We start from the raw sequence: 22,891 nt of genomic DNA, 5'->3' as shown, positions 1-22,891 counted from the left end.
TCTTGGGTGTCCTTATTGGAAGGTGGTGGAAGCTTTAGAAGGTGAGGTCTGATGGGAGGCCAAGTCATTGGCAGAGTGCCCTTGAAGGGGACTGTGGCACCCTGTCTTTAGCGGTTTTGTTTTTTGCCGCATTCTCCTACCATAATGTGCTGTCTTCACCAGAGGGAGGCCCAACACCTAAAGGAGGCTACAAGGGTTCCTCTACAATTATCAGTTGAGGTGTTTTCTGAAAATGTAGGCCGCACGTGAATAGAGAGAGAAAGGTGACAGACATTAATGTAATTCAAGTTGTGCTATCTCTTGAGCATTAGCTTTCATAGAGCTGAATGAAGAAATGATTACATCTTTGGAATATACAATAGCAATGGGTAGTAAGAGCTGGAAATAATTTTCTGAGAAAAAAATTCCGCTCCATTTCCTCATGTAAATATTTGATTATCAGTATCATAAAATACCTTCATGAATCATGATAGCTAATTCATACACCATTAGTCTTCCTACAGCTAAACACAAACACTGTCATAAATAATAAGCTGATAGGTTGCTGAAACATTTGGGGAGTACTAAGGCCTCAAAATGGGATTTACAAATTGTATTTTCCAGTAATAAAAACATTGAGAGAAGGGTAAAATGTGACCTTGTACGAGAAACAGATGAGCCAGGGATCTGAATAGGCCATTTTCTTAGCCAGAAATGGAGATGGGTTGTGAGAACTGCAAGTACCAAGATGCTTATGAAAAGGTCACATCCATTTAACATGCGGACTCACTTATAATCACTTTACTGGGAAAAATGAGCTCGTGTTTGAGCCCATTTTCTAAGACAGACATTAAGGGAATTTAGGTGTTGGGTGCAAGATGGATGGACCACAAAAAAAGTGTACTTAAAAAGAAGACCGCAGAAGGAAAAAGTAAAAGATCTAAAGAATGTAGGTGAACAAAAGGAAAGCAGTTAAGTCGTGACATACCACTCAATGAGGGAGTATGACTCTTAAGATTCAGTTTACAATTATATCTAGGAACTTTATAAGAAGTTATAGGCTTAGCTCTGCGGTAGGCTGTTTGCCTAGGATGTACGGGGCTCTAGGTTTGATTCCCAGCACAAAGCAGGTACAGAGGAACACAAGCTTATAGACCAAGTCAGAAACTAACCTAATATAGCCGTGGATAGGATTGCTACTGAACTTCAGGAAAGGCCAGATGATCTCCCAAAGCATGACCTGGAAAAGGCAATCATCCGGGAAATTAAAGGGCAATTGGAATCCCTGAAATGGAAGGGTCACTTGGAAAGGACGACGTAACATAGTTTGGGATTACTCGGAATGGTGGTCCTCAACCTTCTTAATGCTGTGAGCTTTTAGTACAGTTCCTCATGTTGTGGTGACCCCCAACCATGAAATTATTTTTGTTACTACTTTATAATCACAGTTTTACTGCTGTTATGAATTGCAATGTAAATATCTATGTTTTCCGATGGTCTTAGGTGATCCCTGTGAAAAGGGCCATCCAAGTCCCCAATGGGGTTGCGACCCACAAGCTGAGAATCACTGACTTAGAGTTTTGTTTCATTTTGTTTTGCTCCACATTGGTAGTAGGAGCTAGGAGTTCATACCCTCAGTGATTGTGAGCAGTCTTCTATTGGCCAGTGATTATTCAATATGTATTGGTTTCAAATTGTTTGGGAATACCAAAAACTATTAGAAATGATTGTATGAATGGGAATAGCAACAGCAATTCTATATCAAGACTCTAACCTCATCCACTTATTTTGATTTTTGCATTTACTATTAGAGCTTTATAATCGGCTCTCTGAATTTCTATCTGCTATCATGTAAATATTAACATTATCGTTCTTCCCAATCCAAATCCCTTATAAGAATCTGAATGGTGTCCTGTTGTAACCTGACTCTGTTTTCATTCAGCCTTTGCTGTGCCTTGAGTGAAGAAGAGATTCACTGGACAGAAGGCAGCAAGCGAGTGAGCGAGTGAGCAAATGGGCGAGCAATCCTATGCCCAGAAGATTTCCCAGCTTTATTGAATGGCCCTTCATTGCCATTTGAAAATTCTTGGTAATCTTTGAACAGGGAACCTCACGTTTTCCTTTGGGTACATCATCTATGGACTAAGTGTGTCTTGCTGTGCCTCGTTTGAGGGACATGCTCCACTTTGGTTCTAAACCTCCCTGTCAGCCTCTAGGGCACTGAGAGGACACTGAGGATGCCGCTTCTGCCTTCTGCGATGTCTTACGTTTCTCTACCCCTATTCTTTGCATGGCTGCTGAGTCTCTTCACCTTCATGTTCAGCTCCAAGGTTGGCTTCTCAAGCAGGACCTGGCTCGCCTTGTCTGAAATGGTTCCCCCCATCATTCTGTCACTTTATCCTGCTTTTCAAAGTGACTCGCTACATCCTTAGTCATCGCATTTCTTTGTTGTTTCCTTGCTCAGTATCACACATACCCTCCTCCTGAGTAGACAGCAGCAGGAGCGTCGGTAATCTTACCTTTCTTGGAGCAGCTGACAAACCCTTAGAACTGATGCTAGACACCGATTCTCTCTCCTTGAACTAGCTAGAGATAGAGCTGTGAGCCTTCTGCCTGGTTGAGCTGACAGCCTATAACCTCATTCAAACGGTTCATTCTCGGTTCAAATTACTCCATACACCCACCACGCCCGCTTTTAAAAGAACTAAACAAACATTGCCTTAATTTCTTATAGCTCAAGGCTTCCTACTTCTTACAGCTCCCATCCCCAGCTACACTTAAAAGCATATCTACCTGGACGAAACTACACTGCTCGAGAAATTCACTGTTGATTCCAACTTAAAGCGGAAGACAAGCCCTGACCATGCCTAGATGGAGGACTCTGAATCTCTGCTATGGCTCTGAGATGACTGTGAACTCTCTTGAGAACTGTGAAGGCCATTTCTCTGAAAGGTGATTATCAGGCAAGAAGGGACCAAGCCTCCCACTCTAAGTACACTTACATTCACCTCTCTAACTGCAGACCCAGCTGGTCTCAGGCATCACACTGGCTGCCCTTTGTCATCTTTCCCTTGCCTTCTGCTTAGCCTCACTTCCTGATTCTCTCTCCCTGTTAACATAATCCGTGACTTCTGGGCACTAAGTGTCTATACATACCATTTACACATGCATATGGAGTATCTACTAGTTAGACTCTGTCCAGGCCACTTCAGCTAACACCCAACTCATTTGATAATAATGCCTGACACATAGTAAGAATTCAATATTAGTTGGTTTAGTAAATAAACTAATAACTGCAATACATGATACTTTCTAAACACTCTTGAAAAACAGTAGTTTCCTCTTAATCTTAGTATTAGACATCAAGAATATTTCACCCATTATAATTCAGCAACATTTTCTAGAAATTCCCTCTCCACATATAAGAATCTCTATTTATTTAAATAAAACACTAAGAATGGTAGAATTATATGTGCATATTTTATATGTGCATATTTTATATGTGTTATGATCTGCTGGCCTGGCCTGTCACCTGGGTACCTTGTCCCTTTAAGAAGACAAACCCCACCCACTTACCCCCACCCAAGGCAAGGGGATCTCCCGCCTCCTCCAGCCTCAGCGCTCTCTCTTTCTGTCCCTCTTCTGAGGAGGCAACTACTGCCTCTTTCTCCCCTTCTTCCCTTTCTCCCCACCTTTTCTCCTTCCCCTTCCCTTCCTCTTCCATAACCCACTAAATAAACTCTATAACCAAACTCTCTCTCTGCATGGCGTATCTGTCTCTCCCCAACTGTGGTCTCCCACCAGCCAAGGGAACCAGCCCAGCCGAGGCCTCAGAGGCCTCAGGTGGCCTCTGGTGACCCTCTGGAACCTCGGGTGGCCCACTGCTGCCCCTTGTGGGACCGCTACCTCATGGGATCGGCCTTCTCTACCACCTTATCTTTAAAAAAAAGAATACCGTATGTACAATTCCCTTTGCATAGATTTATAATCCAAAAAGGAACATAATTCTCTAAAGAAAATACACGACTCTATAAGTCAACTTCGGCATGATTTTTGAAGGAACCCAAAGAATAACCCTGATAGAAAAGGAGGATAATCTCAGGACAGAGCAGCTCTATGTCAAAGAAACCACAATAGCTGTATCCAAATCTACAGGGGCTACGGCAAGATGAACACATTAGCAGATATGGCAATATCATATGGTGGCAGAGACCTCTTTTGGAACAGGACTTGGGGATCAAGTACTTTGGCCTTGAGCATACTCATATCCATGGACCTAGAGCATCACTTCCAGTCATTTACTCAATGGAGATGCAATTTATATCACACATATAAAGTGCTGCCTTCTCAGCAATGCTTTTAAATGTTGCTTACAACACTAGGAAACCAAAGACCTAAATTTCAAAAGTGATTAGCCCAATTACAGGAATTCATACAATTAATACTTTGTGATGGGAAGCTATCGTCTAAGGTAAAATGGGGGACAGCAATTATCTACAGAGTCAAATGGAAAACTTGGGATAAAAAATATTAACAGGAAGCATGGTAGTTCATGTCTTGAATCTTGGATTTTTGAATCAGAAACCAGACGTGGGTGGATCTTTTTATATACTGTAGCAAACCAGTCCAATACACATGGTGAGCTCTAGGCCAGCCAGAGCTGCATAGTGTTTTATAAAAAAATTAAGCAAAGCATATTTACATATATATATAGGCATACACAGATTTTCATAAAATTAGAACATGTAAAGAGATTAGAAGGAAATTTGTTTAGAAAGTAAACCTATGAATGATATTTTTGATTTCTCTATTTTTTGTTTTGATAACGTGCAAGTTTCTTTTAGAAAACATAAAAACATCCCTTAAAAGTCTAAGAGAACCATGGTTGTTTTCAGCAAGTAATTTTATTTTCAAAATAAAAGTTAGTATCAGTTCTTTTAATTTGCTTCAAAAGAAGTTATGTCTGAAACTAAAACACCTACTTATAAAGTCAATAAATTACAACTGGAATAACACAGAAATTTTCTTAACTAATTTAACACAAGAAGAACACATACTTCAAAGAAAAGAAAACAACAAAAAATTACGACCCGACATTCTTGAAAGAGGTTTAAAAAAAAAAGTCAAGTAAAAATGAAATGGATAAAACATCATCCCTGGTCAGCTGATTCAAAGCTCTGAACTCACCGGTATACAGTATTCCACCATTGGATAATGTAACTTGTGTCCCTTTGCTGTTCTTCCCGAGAAAAAGCAACTCTGGCAGACGTCATAATTAAAATGCTTTAGGCTTCTATACCTGCAGTGAAAAAAAGAGTGGCCATCACTTCTGCTACTTAATGTATACCAGTTACTCAGTAAAGAGCACCATTGGTTCAAATCAACACTACATTAACCACAAATAGAGAATTTTGTATCTCAGCATCAATTTAGAAGTGACAATTCATCTCTCTAATGATTGGGGGAGGAAGAACATTTTTGGAATTTATTTATTTATTGAAAAGGGTCCCAGATTGTGGAGGAAGTAGGGACTTGGCTCATATGCCGTTTTTATAATTTTTGATTTAAAAATTCTTTCTTTATTCCTGAGAATTGCATGCAGGCATGCAATGGCATATGACAAACAAACACAAATGTGTGTTAAGAGTCTAGAGCATGCTTGCAAATGTTGACACATGATGAGAAGTCAATTATCAATGTCAGGAGGTTCTGCATAACAGCTGAATGTGGACAGAAAATGACAGAGAATGTTATGATCATGAGTTGGGTACACATAATTTTAATATATCAATTAGATTACAAGTAAGAAATGAATATAAAATTCCACCACAAGAACATTCATTTTTATAATGAAATTTTTTAGGTCTTGTTTAAAATAGTCATTAGTAAAAAAAATAAAAAATACAGTAGGAAATACCCTGTGGGTGGCTGAAGAGAGCACTAGCTGATCTTCCAGGTGAGGACCAGGGTTTGATTCCCAGCACCCCCATGAAAACTCACAACTGTCTCTAATTCTAGATCCAGGACTTCTGACACCCTCATACAGACATACATGAAGGCAAAACACCAATAAATATAAAATTATAATAAATTAAACAAAAAGAACTACCCTGTAACCAGGAACATGCTAGAGAAAATCCTGATTATTAGATAATCTTGAAAGAAATAATGTTTCAAGCTTGGCGTAGGAAAAAAAAAACACTGTACACTGATGTCTGCTTGCAGAACCAACACTCTTAGTCTTACCCCTCTATGGGGGCCCAAATGGAAAACATCCCCCAAATTTTCCAGTCAGGCAAGATGGCTGGTGGACCTAGAAAATATACATTATAGCTGTATTTACAGGGGGAAATATAAATACTAAAACTAGCAGAGTCAAAATGGAAAAATAATGTAAAGGCTGTGCAAGGCTGGTATTAAAAACTATTAAGTGATGAAGGGCTTTTTAAAAGGACATGAACACCATTTGCAAGTTATCTGGAGACAATCTGCTTCCACCAGCTGCGTTATGGTCCTGGTTTGACATATCCCTTACACTAATATCTTTCTACCTATTTGCATAGTTTGACAAATATGATTGACAGCGCCTTAGCTTAGCGGAATCTTGTTTCGTCCTGATAGCTCTTCTTTTTTCTCCATCAGTGAGACACTCTTGCACTGTCAGCACATTTTAGCAATGTGCTCTGCTAAAAATACTATTTCTCAGTCTTGCTTGCTGATGGTGGTAAGCAGGGCAATCTAGGATGAGGTCTTGGGCCAGGGTTCCCATTGGGATATTAAGGGACTGACGCAACGGGGAAGAAGAACACTCATTTTCTCTCCTTGCTAAAGATGGGAGTGACATCCAGGAGAGCCAATTTGCTGGTATGAGGTCACTGTGAAAATGCAAGTCATAAGGTGCAAGTAAGAGGGATTATAAGGGCAGAGCTGAGAATCAAGATAGGCCACACCAGTCTTGGGTTGTCTGTCTTTGCACTGTGTTTACATGAAAGGAAATGAGGTCTCTTATTTTTTTTTTTAATTTATGTGGCTGTTGAGTAGCTGTGTGCAATTTTAGCTGAAACCATTCTCAGCTTGGTAAACACCTTATAGATCTAAAATTTCATTAAAATTCAATCTGGGGGGCTGGAGATATGGCTCAGCAGTAAAGAGCACCGATTGTCCTTCTAGAGGACATGGATTCGATTCCCAGCACCCATTAAGTGGCTAACAACCATCTGTAACTCCTGCTCTGGGGAGACAACGCCCTCTTCAGGCCTCCATGGGCAGCTCACATGGTACACATGTGTGCAGGCAATATAATGCACATAACATAAATAAACTGAGAAAAAATTAAATTCAATTTGAAAGTGATTAGTAGAAAATTCTAGCAGTCTCACAAAAGATCAATATACAGGAGCTGCAGAGATGGCTCAGTGGGCAAGAGTGTGCTAGCTGCTCTTCCAAAGATTCTAAATTTGGTCCCCAGCTTATAACCAACTGTAACTCCAGCGCCAGAGGATCCGACACCCTCTTCTGGCCTCCATGGCCACACCCACAAGTGTGCACATACATATACCCATAAACAAAAATAAATCTTACACTTGCTCACACATGCACACTTCTCCTGTCTCCACTTTACAGAAATGTTCAATGTTACTTGTATTCTTAGTGTATTCCTGCACCAGGCTGACCATGACTGATAATGTTATGGGCAATAATAAAGAGGACATGGTGTTTTCTGTGTCAAGCATGTACTACTCTAGACACTTATGTAATAACTATTCCTAAGAGAAATCAGAAAGCCCAGGGAGAGAATGTAGCATGATCTAGGAGGTCTAATGCATACTTACCCCAAGAGGAGGTGGAAGAACCAGGATGCAGGAACATCCCACCCTGTGACAAACATGGTGCATAGGCCCCACATGGTCTCCTCTAGGTCATAAGCCAATGACCTTGACTCAATGAGAACACTATAAGATGGATTGAGCCATGCACTGGTTGGCTCAGACAAGCGTGAGGATCTGAGTTCAGATCCTCAAGAACCCATACAAAAATGCTGGGCTTAGTAGCATGCATCTGTCATCAGAGTACTGGGGACATGGAGACAGGAAGATGCCTGGAAGTTGTTATTCAGCTGAGCTGAATTCCAGGTTCAGTGAGTGTTCTATATAAAAAAATAAAATGGAGAACCATGGAGGAAGATGAAAATACTTGACAGCAACTTCTGGCCTCCATTTACATGCACAGACATCCTGGAGCATGTATGTACATACACACACAGAGGAAAAGGCCGGGGTGGAGGGAGAGAGAATATACTTTAGCAGCACTAATAATGGGCAGGTGTAAAGTAGGACTGATCACAACAAACGTAGCAGAGGTAACATGGAGTTATCAGTTCATATTTTACATGTCACTCCCATCTTACTAAGTTTGATCCCAAGCCACATGGAACAACCAATAAATTTGACCAAGACTATATGTATATAATCTACAATGCAATTATTCTACATGAATATTCCTTTGGCCTCAGTAAAAAGATATTCATAAAAAATTCTCGATTCTGGACTAAAGCATTATTAAAAATTATAAGAACAAAAATAAGTTTACATATAGATGATGAGAATGAATGTCACTTTAGAAGGATGGACAATGCTGAGCATCACATGTACTCAAAGGAAAACCACCAAACAGGAAATGGAGAGGGGTGAGAAACATACCACAAGACCACACAAGGAGAACAGAAACCATGGAGTCAGGGTTTCTCTTATCGCATCTCACCTGAACCCAACTATTGGACACTCTTTGCAGATGTTGCACTTGGCCTGATGCTTTGCAGTCTCCGCAGCTGCCACGCGATGCAGAACCGGCAACCATACCATGGACTGAGGTTCTAAATGCATCCAGTCTATAAACTCCTTCACACTGATCTCTGGCTTGTTGTTATTCTGGGGAAGAGACAGAGAGTGAAGAACAGCTCTTCAGGGAAGCTGCAGCAAGTGCTGCTGCTGCAAATCTGCACAAGAGAAAAGTCATGTGACTCTAATTCAGTGACGCCACAAATAGGCTCTTCAAGGTAAAAATATTTTAGAAAATAAAAATCAGAAAAACGCAGAGAGAAAAAGAAGTTATTGCCACATTAAAGAGGGAGGCGAACTGTTTCTTAATGCTCACATTTTATTTTTTTATCTGTGTGTTTTTAATGTACATAACCACAGGTACACTTTCATGTATGTTTACATGCACGCAGGGGTCAGTGGTCAATCTTAGGGTCCATTCCCCAACTATTATCCACCTTGCATTTGAGACAAGGTCTCTCATTAGCCTGATGTTCAGGTGGGTTAAAGGTTCGGGTCATTGAGTACCAAGGATGGTCCTGTCTCTCTCTCCTTGATGCTGGGATTATAAGCACCAGACTTAAGTGGGTTATGGGGATACAATCTCAGGTCCTCATGCTTATACAGCCAGCACTTTACAACTGAGCCATGTACATAGCCTTTCAATGCTAAAATTAAAGAAAAAGGAAGCAAGCAAACAAACAATAACAAAAACAACAATAACAAGAATAGACAATTCCAGGTAATCTTTCTACATACATCCTTTAATTCTATAAAACTGACTTATCTAAGACAGTAAACACATGAAGGGGAGGACTCACTGATAACCCGACAAGTGGAAGGCATTTACAAATGCTGAGCAAAGGAAGTTGTTGCTGTGTCATGCCCCTGTTCTGTCACGCCATCACACCAGAGGCTGGCTGGTGCAAACACACTTGATAAGCTCTCCAAACTTATCAAGAGATAACTCAAGCCTTCCTCAAGTCCTAACATTTTGCCTGAGAGCAGGAGTAAATTTCACCAACAGCCTCTTCCTTCTGTGGTTGAGGTCACTATGCGCACTGACATATATGCATATAAATCATATATAAAAAAATCATGTAGTATTTTTTTCTTTCTAAAATAAGAAAGAGATCCATTATAAAATGTAATAACCCATGACATTGATTCTCCTCAAAGATACAATGTGAGCATTTTTTCTCAGCAGTCATAAATCATTGGCTATGCTTTGGATAAATATCTATAGGCTTCTAACTTTATGCATATGGATGATATCAGGAGCATTTATAAATGTGCTTATGCATAGTAAGCATTTAAAAAAGAAACTGCAGCTCTGGCCCAGGTGAAAATTAGCAACTCAGATCACTGAAAACTTAGTACATAACTCTTTGTGCATGTGTGTATACTTTTTCGGGAAAGATGGCTGTTTTCGTAATACCTTCGTATTAAATGATTTTCTGGGCAGAGAATATTGAGACATTTTTATTCATTCAATAAGCAAATATATATTAAAGTCAATATAATGTTCAATGTATTATAAAGGGATAAACAACCATCAGATGCTTATGTTCTTCTGATGTATATGGGGCAAGCTGCTCTTCCACCAATGCTGTGGGATAATGCTCTTGTATACTGTAAAGATTTGTCATGCATATTGGTCTAATAAAATGCTGATTTGTCAGTATCCAGAGAGGAAGTATAGTGGGGGCAACCAGACTAAGAGAAATCTGGGAAGAGGAAAGTCAAAGACTCAGTTACCAGCCAGACATCTGGAAAGAGGAAAGGCAGAGAGTTAGTCACTAGCCAGATGCAGAAGAGGCAAGATGAGAATATCTTACTGAGAAGAAGCACCAAGACAAGTGGCTAAATATAGATAAAACTTATGGGTTAATTTAAGATGTAAGAGCTAGTTAATAATAAGCTTGAGCTAATAGGACAAACAGTTAATAATTAATATAAGCTTCTGTGTGTTTCTTTGGGACTGAATGTCTGTGGGAACAGGTAGACCAGAAACTTATGTCTACAAATGACACCCAATGTCGGGCTCAAACCCAAAACCTTCAGATTAAGAATTTCATTCTCTACTCGTGGATATGATAAGATAAAATGGTAGAATCTACTTTGGAAAAAAAAGGAATTATATAAATATGATAAGATAAAAAGGTACTTTATTGAATCTACTTTTAGAAAGCAACTACTAGTTTTAAATGTTTTACATTGGATTGGGCTTTTGTATATTGTAAACAAATTTTTCTGTTGACACAAATTTGAGATTTATTCTGTTAGAACATACTGTGCATACATTTCTACTCTTGTTCAAACTATTATACCTATACAACTCATTTAACAATGTAATTCAAATCTCTGGTCCTTGAAAATTATTATGACCAACTGTTTAGGACAGTACGGAGATACAGGTTAGTAGTTAATTGTATTATAATTGAATTTGTAGTTACTTTAGGTATGTTTTTAAGATAAAACAGATATATTTTAAATGGACAAGTTATCTTCAAACACTTCAGAGATCTACAAAATATGACATTTAAGATATTTTAATAATGTATGTTCTTTTCTCTTTTCGTTCTTTCTTTCTTTCTTTCTTTCTTTTTTTTTTTTGACAGTGAGATATGTCTGCTCCTGGCAGTATCAATCTACTTTAGAGAAGATGATGGGCACTGAAGAAACTCCACATGGAGTTTTCTTTCTTTGTGGCAAAAGTAAACCACTGGGCAAGAAAGTACCCTTATCTCAACTGCTGACAGTATGCTGTCCTAACGGAAGAAGGAGGACACAAAAAAGTGTGACTGCCAAACTTTGCTCAGACAAAGCGAGAAAGTCCTTCAAAAACCCTGCTTCGCACTGTTTGTCATAGCGAGAACCTGGAAATAACCTAAATGCCCCCTGACCGAAAAATGGATAAGGAAAATGTGGTTCATTTACACAGTGGAGTACTACACAGCATAAAAAATAATGACATCTTGAAATTTCCAGCAAATGGATGGAACTAGAAAACATCACATTGAGTGAGGTAACCCAGAACCAGAAAGACAATTATCATATGTACTCATTCATAAGTGGTTTTTAAATATAAAGCAAAGAAAACCATTCTACAAATCACAATCCCAGAGAGCCTAGACAACAACAAGGACCCTAAGAGAGACATATATGGATCTAATTACATGGAAAACAATAAAAGACAAGATCTTCTGAGTAAATTGGAAGCATGGGGACCATAGGAGATATTTGAAGGGGAGGGGAGAGGCAGGAAAGGGAGCAGAGAAAAATATAGAGCTCAATAAAATCAATTAAAAAAAAAAGAAAAATGTCTCTGCTTCATAGAAAAGTCTGTTAGACATTCTAGGCCTATAGGCTGAAGATGGATGCCCCAACATTACAGAGGAATTCTGGGTGACTGTTCAGGCAGCCAGCTGTTTATATCATTTCTCACAATGTTTGGAAGCCACTTGCTTGCACTTCCTGCTTACTCAGTTAATATTATTTACTTCTTGGGTCTCTGAGGTAGTTGAAGACTACACAGTTATAGTTTTCATTGTATGCAAGACTCAGAAAAGAATTTCCCTAAAGCAATGTAAAGTATATAAGGCTGAGAGATATCAAAAGATAATTTTGGATGGTAATGCAAGTTATGATAGAAAGTTAATTAGGTACAAGATTTTGGAGTAGATAGGAAGGACGTATTGTTTTCCAAATTTGTCAAATGCAAATGGATTAGACATGGTTGATATATTTATTGCCTGTATATATTGTATACAGTTACTGAGAACAAGGGGATGAGTGGCAATAAATGAGGACTGAGCCGGGGGTATTGGAATTCAGACATTACCCTTCATTTTATACTTCCTGAAAAAGATACAGCTCTATCCAGGCTTTACTATTTGTTGAATCAAACATGACTTAAGAAAAGAAAATACCAGCTAAAAAGGGCAGGTACCCCAAACCTCCACCATGTGATTCTAGTCCAATGAACTGATTTGCTTTTTGGAAACATCTTTAAGTCCCTTTCCCAAAACATCCCACACCCTTGATGCTCATGCTTACCTGCTGGAAGCAGCTTCGAACACTGGGCTCAATGTTACTGCCCCCAAAGGCTGCTACTTCCCCCAGCTGCCGAGGGATCTGGATGGCATCATGAAGCAGCAAGCCAAGCTGCCGCTGGTCACACATCTCTGTTGGCCCTGCCACCTCCTTAAAGAGACCTACAAAGAGGGAGAACAAGGCGTTACTGTCTACCTACTCAAAGTGTGGCCTTATTTAAAGCACATCTTTGGTGATATGGATTGAATTATGTAAACTTGAAAATGAAAAAAAAAATGTGAAGGGACATGATTCAGATCAGATTACTGGTGAGTTTGAAGTCTCTTAATCTGCTATCTGCAATTAGAACTATAAGAGTCACGTGTCTATGAATAACCTGATATCACTTGTCAATACATATAATCAGAAGTATTGTTTTAAACACTACAAGTAAATGTACATCGGTTAGTTTAATGGTCTCTGTAAGATATTCCCTTAAGAAAGAGGATGAGGAAAAATAAAGATTCCCTTATGAGTTGTTAAAGGACATAGTTTATAAAGTATACCTTTACATTTATCAATTGATTTACCAACTTTGTGATCACTCAGAAATTCAATATTCTATGAATATGTTTCATCTTCTTTCAGTATATCTATGTTTATATCTACTTTATAATGTAAATACAAAATGTAAAGAGCTTTAGCTTTTCATTTTAGGAATTTATTAGCTACATATGTTATTTTTGTTTTCATCTATGTAATTAAACATTTTTTCAATATTAAGACTTAAAAATGTTTGTATCTTTTGTCTTCTTTATGCTTAAACAAAACAAACACTAATTTGTTTCCTAAGTTTCTTAAATCAGCAATATAAACCCCCCTTTCCAAGATATTTATCTTAGATCCACCATTGGTAACCTTTTAAGGATCACAATTATTACACGATTCCCATTCAAGAAGCAAATGTAGTAAAGGAATTTACTTTTTCAACAGGGAAACACAGCTAATTAAAAACAATCCCCGCTGTCATAGAAATTGACAAATCTGAGAGGCATTTTCAAGTCTAATGGCTCAAAAGACATGCTATCTAAATGCTCTTCATGTGGTGCTAAGAATAGAAGAAAGAGGGATAAATACGTAGGAGGTTCTACAAAACTATTTTCAAACAATACTCGATAAATTAGCAGGAGATAAAATGTCATTCTCCTCTTGTCAAAGAGGAAGGATGCCAGCTCTGAAAGCGTCAACAGTGAAGTTCCAAACTGAAGCATACTTAGTGATATTGACAGAGTAATTATCATGGTATACAGCTTTAATTATAAGCACGCGAGAGGAAAGTAAATTCATTTGTGATAAACTTAATTTTTGTTATCACTTGTTCACTTAGATTTTCTTAGAGATCAAATTGTTTCATTACTTAAAAACGATTACTACACCCTTAAAACACTGGCCCAGAAGTCTTATAACCGTGTTTATTGTGCATCTACGTACACGCGCACCGATCTTTACAGAGAAGTGCACATTGGTAAGAGGAACAAATCTGCCCAGCTGTCCTCCTTGGAGGCAGAAAGTTATGCTGCCGTGGCACTAAGAAGGTGAGACTACTCACAGACGCTAGAGAAATGAGGGTCACAAAAAACAGTTCTACGTTTTCATTCTTCTAGTCAGGCACAAAAAGCAGTGTGAGAACTTGAGAATGGGCCACACATGTTGTTTAATTTAATAAACAACAACTAAGAGACACACTTGAATAAATCGACCCAGAGGAGGTGCAAAGAGCTCTCCAGAAGACGCTTGGTGACTGCGTTTCTGCTGAAGTCAGCAAGCTCTGCGCCATTTGCAGGAGGACACAGGGCATGCCAGAACCTACTCCAGAGCCATTCCCATCAATACACAAGTCATAGGCACCAGCGGAAAGAAGACTTCTGACTTCAGCCACCACAAAACCTGCTTTCATACGGATGGCTCTTGCCATTGAGTCTGAACAGCAATTTGTCTTGAATATTAATTCTCACACAAGAAGTAATCAGGAAGAGATGTTCTCATAACACTGGGGAAATCAAGAGTAGAATCGGAGTTGCTAAGGATCTCAATATAAGAAGTAAAACTAAACCTCAGAACATTTTTAGAGCCTCAATATTGAGGCAAAGACATGGATTAAAGATTTAACCCAAGAGATTTCTTATTTAATTATGTCCTAAAATGGCATCCATTGTGCGTGGGTTATATTAAATTGTAGAAACTTGCTATACTTCCCTTCTTCTAGGGCTGTTGCTTCCCTGTCCAATCTGAGCATCTATTGCTGTTTTGCAGAAAATGCAAATCTTGAGTTTGAATTTGCATTCATTTTAGTGTCCACTCAGCACTATGATGTAACTGCTACATTTAAAGCCCCAAGTCTTCCAGGAGCATATGAAAACCCCAAATAACAGATGATTAGAAAGAAAAAAAATCTTTTCCTAATTTTGGAACACTGATTTTTCAGTTATCATTTTAGAAATGCCAAGATCTCAGCTTTTGAAATAGTATCTTTTACTGATAATGATGAAAACTCCTGAAGTTCTAAACAAAGGGTCACCAACCAAACTTTATGTAAGGCTTTCTTTTTTTTCTCTACAAGATTTGCAAGACTCACGCACATTCATACACTCCCACCTCCTGATCTCACAGTAAGTTTATGCTCTATGCAAATCTACATTGCTTTCCTTAACATTTTTGTCAAATTATGTAAGAAAATCATGCCTTCGGGTTCTAGGCTTGGCACTCAAAATCAAACAATCTAACAGTTATCCCTAAAAATACATGATTTTGAATGCAGCATGCTTTTAGTGAGACAAAATTTAGCTAAGTAATATGATCAATGACCAAACACCTTCATTTGGGGGAAAAGTTTATTTTCTTGATTCTGGGGCTTGATCCCAGGATCTTGTGCATGCTTAGCATGTGCTGGACCACAGAGTTATTAATAGAGCCCCTTACTCTCACTCCTTCCTTGTACCCATCTTTTGTATTTTGATGTTTTCTTATTCATGAATTATCCTCCATCCTCTCTTCCAAATACACAGTTTTATCTGCACAGAATCATCTAGAAGTGGGCTTGGCAGTAACAAGTTACTTATCTTTTATGGGCAAATTAAACTAAAAGATAGTTACCATGGTGATGAGTTTGGAGAAACATGGGGATGGTGATCATTTATTTGAGCATTGCTATCTTTGGCAATTTGCAATATATTATCCCAACTTCCTTTCAGTGTTACAATTGTTGGCTTCATCTTTCACCCTCTGAAATGCAGCTCCGTGCACCAGGAGGCAGAAGTAACATTACTTTTGGCTAGAAATATTCATGGGGATCAAGGCACCTACCTAATGACTCTTAGTCACTGAGTGGGAGAGGTGCAAACGCAGACCTCCCTCGCTTGACCATACAAAGATATATTTCAGCAGTTGAGACTTAAAGGGGCCCCACTGGTTGTCTGAATGACTATAAACAATCAAAATAAAAATTAAAGCCATTTATCATGTCAAAAGTACAAAATATAGCGATTTAGAATTAATGCTACTAAAAGTTTCAGTGCCTCTTACCTTTCTTTGCCTTCTCTTTCCTTTCTTAAAATCATAGAATATAAACATAAGAAAAGAAAAAAAAAAGAAGAGAGGGGAAGGAGGTTTGGAGTTACAAAAAGAAAAAAAAAACAGGTCTAAAGATGTGACACTGACATCTTTGTGCATGGTTCTTACTCCATCAAGTCACCTGTGACCCTGCAATTATCAGCTTCTCAAATCGCACAAACCTGACTCTCTTTACCTGAACTGGGTTCTTAAAAATGGGAACTGGCATTGCAGCAGGCCACATAAAGCCAGTGCTCAGTGAAGGGATATTATTACCGGAAGCATTGTGCTACAGAAGGTCTTACATACATCTGTACTTTTCTTCTAGGAGGCCTTTGGAGAGAGACATCAGTCCGATCTTCAGGCTCTGCACCCTAATTTTTCCAGTTCGACCCCTGAAATTATAAGATGGGTTATATGCATTTGAAATTATATACTAGATGCTAAACGTCACTTTCTTGAGAGAAAGCCACTGTAGAAGAAATGCAAGTTAAAGATACAACTTGTCTTTTAGTTTTAACAATTACTGTCAAACCTACACCACAACTTCATGACAGTGTGTATCAATGGTCGCCAAGCAAGTCCAGAAAAAGATAATGAAGTCATTTTCCACACAAAATGCAGCACAAGAACATTAAAAGAATACAGAACAGTAAGCATATAGACAACACAATCTCACTTTCAAAAATACTATAAATAAAATATGTTGATTATAAATGCAAAATCAATATATACATAAGTTACATGGAGTACGCATGCAACTTTGTATAGCAAGAGAAGAATACTAATACATTAAAACTCAAATGTTAAAAACCTATGTAGAAAATTATATATTGAAAGTTCAGTATTTGTAGAACTTGAAAACTTGCTGTCCTCGTTTACTTTGATCTTTGTCAATGTAGTCTATAAATTGTTGCAGTTTTAATAGTGAATGATTTCAAATAGGCAGGTGTGAAATCTGTATTAGGGGAAGCATGAAATTGTAATTAAAATCGGGGTGTATTAATTAATCAGCATTAGGAAATTCTTTCACACTAAGCCAGTGAGACACCATTTCAATTTCACTTATGAACTGGCTAAAAGACAGATTTATTTTATCTGTAAAAGCAGGGCTGTCTTTACTCCAGTGTCTATCAAAGTATTATTAAGCTGTTACACAAGAACTGGTCATGGTAGTAGATACCAGTGATGGGAAAGCACCAGAAAATTAGCAAGACACAATGATCTTTGCAGTAGAGTAACACACAGTCCAATAAAAAGTCTTATTCCTATAGCTATTCTTTCAGAGTCTCCATCATTTTTCAGTTTAGGTCCATACTCAAAATGTTCTTAGGGCAGTATTCAAGGCACACATAGAGTACACTTAAAAACCAACAAGCAAATGTTAACACTATCATATGGGCACATAAGATTGAGCATGGTTATTTCAATGAGAAACGTCCCCACAGTATTTGACTTTGGAACCTAGTTGGTGGTGCTATTGAGGAGGTTTGGGAGGTGTGATGTATGAGTGGGAATGTGCCCACTCAGGTGTTTGAATTCTTGGTCCCCAGTTGGCAGATGTTTGGGTAGGTTTAGAAGGTGTGGCCTTGCTGGAGGAGGTATGTTACTGAGTGTGGCTTTGAGAGTCCCCAGTGTTCTCACTCTGCTTGCTGTTCCAGCCACCATACTGTAGCCAGGCCTGCCACTGTCCCGTGATGGCTATGGATTCTTGAGCCCTGGGAATTGCAAGCCTAAATAGACACTTCCTTCTATAAGCTGGGCTGATCATGGTGTTTCATCACAGCTATAGAAAAAGAACTAGTAGACTTTGCAATCTATAGTATTTTAAAAGAGAAATGGTTCTGTAGTTAAAAGCACTGGCTGCTCTTCTAGAGGTTTTGAGTTTAATTCCCAGCAATCACATGGTGGCTCACAACCACAGCTAATAAAGAAGTCAAAATCAAGGCCTGCAGTTGGATCTCGGTGGCAGAGTACTTGCCTTGCAAGGAGGAGGCTCTAGGTTCAAACACTAGTATTGGCCTCCCACTCCCACAAGAAAGAGAAGTCTATAGTCAGACATGAGATGTCATGGCAAAAGCCCAAGCAAAAGGACACAGGCATGGTTGGAAACACAGCTCCTCCAAAACTTAGGGAGGGGAGAACGTTTTTATTCAGGCCCACTGGTTGTCAGTCTATGCACAAAGGGACCATATCATAGACAGTTTGATGTCAAGTAGGGTATCTAATCAGAGATGCATCTGGGAGCTATAAAATGTATGAGTGAGTGATTTGGCCCAACATCTAAGTATTCCATTCCCCTGACAGCTTTTGTAAGTAACTTCTGACATTAGTTTAACTGTGAAGCTAAGTATCTTTAAAATTATATTCATCTCAGAATAGTGGGGAAAATATGACTTCTTACTCTAACAAATGGAGCTAATATCCTCTATAGAGAAAAGAAACGTCTGAACCGAGAGTTCCAGATTATTGCTCAAAAGCATGAGCTAAACGGTTTTGATCTCCATTAAATCCAGAAGGAAGATTATGAAATCAAGACTTTTAACCTGGGAAGATGAAGCCTGAGTGAGGCTGTGAATTCATAAATGGCATCAATTTGATAGCTACAGTTTATAAAGCCCCTTCTACACATATTGGCTTATTGGCCCTTCACACTCACCTTCTGTGTGGGAAGCTGTGCAGATGTTTGTACTTCAATTTTTCAGATGAGAAACTGAGATGCCAAAGTTAAATGGCTGCCAAGTCACATAGCAACCTGAGCACAAAATTTAGACTATAAAGGGGATCTGGGTCCATGCTAGGACTTAAAAGTTTACTTGATTTATAATGTATGATTGACTTCGCTATAGCAATATGATGAGAATAGCCATGTGACTGGGAAAAGAAAAACTGCAAATTAGTCCTATAACTATAATTAATTTGTAACAGGTGGTTACAGATAAGCTCTCATTGTGTTGGCCTTTCAATCAGTTAAATAGAGGGCAGAATGGAAAGATCATATCTCTTCTCTAGGGCACTTTCAGATTAGAATTCTTTGATCTCTGTTGGCATGACTCACTGTGTCAAGCTGCAGTGGGGAAGGTCTGCCCTGGTTGCATCGTACCGCAGTAAATAACGCAGTTGAAAATACACAACAAAGCCAGAGTTTAGATCCGAAATGGTCCCCAAGGATCATGTGTTGAAGACTTAGTCTTATGTGGTGCTCTTGGGAGGGAGTAGAAACTTGAAGAGCAAGGGTCTACGGGAAGGCCTACAAGAGGCCCTCCAAAGAGATAACAGGAGTGTCCTCCTTCTTGTACTTCTTGGTCATCAAGGGAACAGTTTTGTTCCTTCAGCTTTCCCACCTGGCTGTGTTACAGCAAGGGCAAGCCAGTCATGGGCTGAAATCCCTCACAGGACTAGCCAAAGTATACCATCCTCGGCGTGAACTGATTTCATCGCCTTCTTATGACAGTGTTGGGTTAATAACATAATGAAGGAATGACTGATGTCAGAATAGGTAAATCACTGCAACTCTTTCAAGAAGGCTGATCCTCTGTCTTGGGTGTGCACTACTGCCCTTTTGCTAAGAAACTCTTTCTCCCAACACCTGTGCTTGAAGGACTCTATGCTAAAACATTTTCTTAAAGAACAACTCTGTTACAGAAAACTTTTTTTAAAAAAAAAAGCTGAACATAGGCTTCATTTTTAAGATCAAAGATTTCTTAAGATTCTGTAATGTCTCAGATACCAACTCTGGAAGGAGTAAATTATAGCTTATCAGATTCACTCAGTACTATTGCTTGAAATAGAGTTAACAGCCATTGCTTAGATAAATGAATAAGCCACACACAGTAGAGAACCTTAGGCTGTCAACTCTGGGCATCAGAGATTATTGCCTACAGAGTAACTGATTTTTCCTCGGCTTAATTCATTTACTCCAAGATACAAAGTGAGACTGAAGGGAACCCATCTGACCCAGGAGGGTGATTGATGTATTTCACCAGCAGAGAGGGAAAGTAAGTCTTGTAGACTTTTTCTCCACTAAAATGGAACAATGATACATTTCAAGGCATTGTCTTTCAAGCTAAAAAAAAAAAAATCAGTGTGGCATTTTCATGTGTTCACATCTGACAGGTAGAAGTGGAATTACGTCAACATTTAATCCCCAGAAATGAATCACAACATTTCATGCACTAGTGGAAGCCTAACCAAATGGCACTACTCCCTTGTTCTAGAGAGGGAGGAGCATATGTGTACATTCTGAGCGTAGCTGTGTTTCTCTGACGTTCATACGTCATAGTCCTAACTCTTTGTATCTTAGATCATTGTTTTTCTCACCAGCCGCATATTTAAAGAGTCAGTTAAAATGAGGTTGAAAGAGCAGACCCTACTTCAGTATGCCTGGTGTGCCCGCAGGGTATATAACAGAGAAAAGACAGCCAGCGAAAAGCCATGGAGAAAGGTTCTGGAGAAAACAGCAAACAAATCAGCCCTGCCAACATGTTGATCTCAGTCTTTTAGCCTTTAAACATGAGGAAATATTATTTAAGCAACCCAGTCTAACAGTTTTGTTACAGCAGCCCAGAAATCTAATGTTGTCATAGCCTGACACTGCTTGGGGGAAGAGTGCTCTCCATAAAATCTGATCAAGATGTCCTTCTCCATCCTATTTCACAGGGTCAGATGAAGTCCCTGAGTGTTCTAATTTAGGTTTCTTCCTGGATTGTGAATCCATTTTATAGGCTACTGCACAGCAACATTGACATAACCAGCTATTTTTGGTGAATTTACTGTAGAAAAGATCTCCTTTGAGGCTTTAAAACATTTGAGCAAATTAATGAGACAGTAATGCAAACATTAATATTGTAGCCTCGAAGAATCAAACCTTTGTATTAAAAAGCAACATAGAAAAAGAGACTAGACGACAAGGTATTGCAGTAAATCCCATATTCCTCCTAGTAAACAAGCCTCACCTTCAGCCACACTCAAGCACACAGTGACTACCTTGCATGGTACTTATTAATATTGAAAGATAAAGGGATTTTCTAATGAAAAAAGTAAACAAAAATAATAGATAAATCCCACCTAAAGGTATCAACATCATCATCATCATCATCATTTATATCTTACACAGAATAATTCACCGATCAGCAGGTACATTTATGAACTATCATCTACCCTTTTCCTCTTCAAATCAAAGTCTGACAAATGCAAAATTTCACAGAGCTAATTAATGGGAACTAACTTTTGGGATCCAGGAGAAAAGCAACAGGCTTCATTCTCTTGTTTCATCCTTGCATACTTCAACCCCCTACTAAAAGAATGAATAATTCCCAACATTTCCAAAATGCCAGCTCACAGCAAGTCTTCATAACTGATTAATGCACAAATTCATTGCCAAAATCAGAGGGGTCATAGAAATGGGGGGGATGAGCTGAGCTGGAAGCTGGGGGTGCTCTTTATATACAGTGAGAAACAGTTCAATTACACACGTTTGTATCCTACAGCATCAATTAGTAAAAACAATTTATACAAATATAACCACAATGGCAATGAATCTAAGATTTAAAGACAAATTGAGTCTTATCATTGCCATCCAAATTACTCTCAAATCACCATACAAAGATTACAGAAGTTCTTATATGGCAGTAAATCATTTTAATTCACAGTAAGTGTGAATTAATTGGTTTCTTTTGAAAATAATAAACCAAGATAGTAAGGAACAAAGAGAAAGAAATCAGACTAGCTTAGATTTTCCTAGTTGCTTCTTGACAAAGAATGCTACTTTCACATGTTGTAATAGGCTGGTCAGCCCCCAAATAATCACACAGAAACTCTATTATTTAAATCACTGCTTGGCCCATTAGCTCTAGCTTCTTATTTGCTAACTCTTACATCTTAATTTAACCCATCTTCATTATTTTATATTTTACCATGAGCCTACCATCTCATGGACTACCAGCAAGATTCTGGCACATCTGTCTCTGTCAGCGGCTCCATGGCTTCTCCCTGACTCTGCCTCCTTTCTCCCAGCATTCAGTTTAGTTTTCCCCGCCTAGCTCTGTTACCCTATAGCTTTGCTATAGGCCCAAAGCAGTTCCTTTGTTAACCAATGATACTCACAGCATACAGAGGGGAATCCCACATCATTCACAGCCTTCATTGGCTGTTATGAAAGAAAAGTTAGGTTTCTTTCCCTTGATCTTAGTCAACAGCTGAGGCATAATATAAGTGTTCTTTCTTACTCTTAGTTAGGACCTAATGACTTGGAAAGTCATTTACTCTACACAGTCAAAACAAATCTTTCCATTGGGGAAGGGATTATGAAAGTACATTCTTTAAAAAAAAATCACTTAAGGCCTGGGATATAACTCCTTGGTAAATTGTTTGTCTAGCATATGCAAACTTGTCTAGTGTCACCCAATAATGAAGATAACAAAGATAATGATGATGATGAAGATGATGATAAT

General features: G+C 38.6%; 1 protein-coding gene across 7 annotated transcripts in view; it reads right to left on the bottom strand.

The window, feature by feature from the left end:
* The window catches only part of Utrn (utrophin), a 504,577-nt gene that overhangs the window by 42,097 nt on the left and 439,589 nt on the right, over positions 1–22,891 (bottom strand). For all 7 annotated transcript variants that reach the window (XM_087911817.1, XM_087911819.1, XM_087911818.1 and 4 more), the window contains 4 exons: positions 16,749–16,834; positions 12,855–13,012; positions 8,740–8,906; positions 5,167–5,278 (listed from right to left, as the gene is read on the bottom strand). In XM_087911817.1, coding sequence (XP_087767943.1) covers positions 5,167–5,278; positions 8,740–8,906; positions 12,855–13,012; positions 16,749–16,834 — 523 coding nt within the window. The remainder of the gene's footprint in view (positions 1–5,166; positions 5,279–8,739; positions 8,907–12,854; positions 13,013–16,748; positions 16,835–22,891) is intronic.

The sequence above is a fragment of the Myodes glareolus genome, chromosome 1, assembly GCF_982192425.1.
Source record: "Myodes glareolus chromosome 1, mMyoGla1.1, whole genome shotgun sequence".
NCBI lineage: Eukaryota > Metazoa > Chordata > Mammalia > Rodentia > Cricetidae > Myodes > Myodes glareolus.
This window is presented reverse-complemented; position numbering and strand designations above follow the sequence as displayed.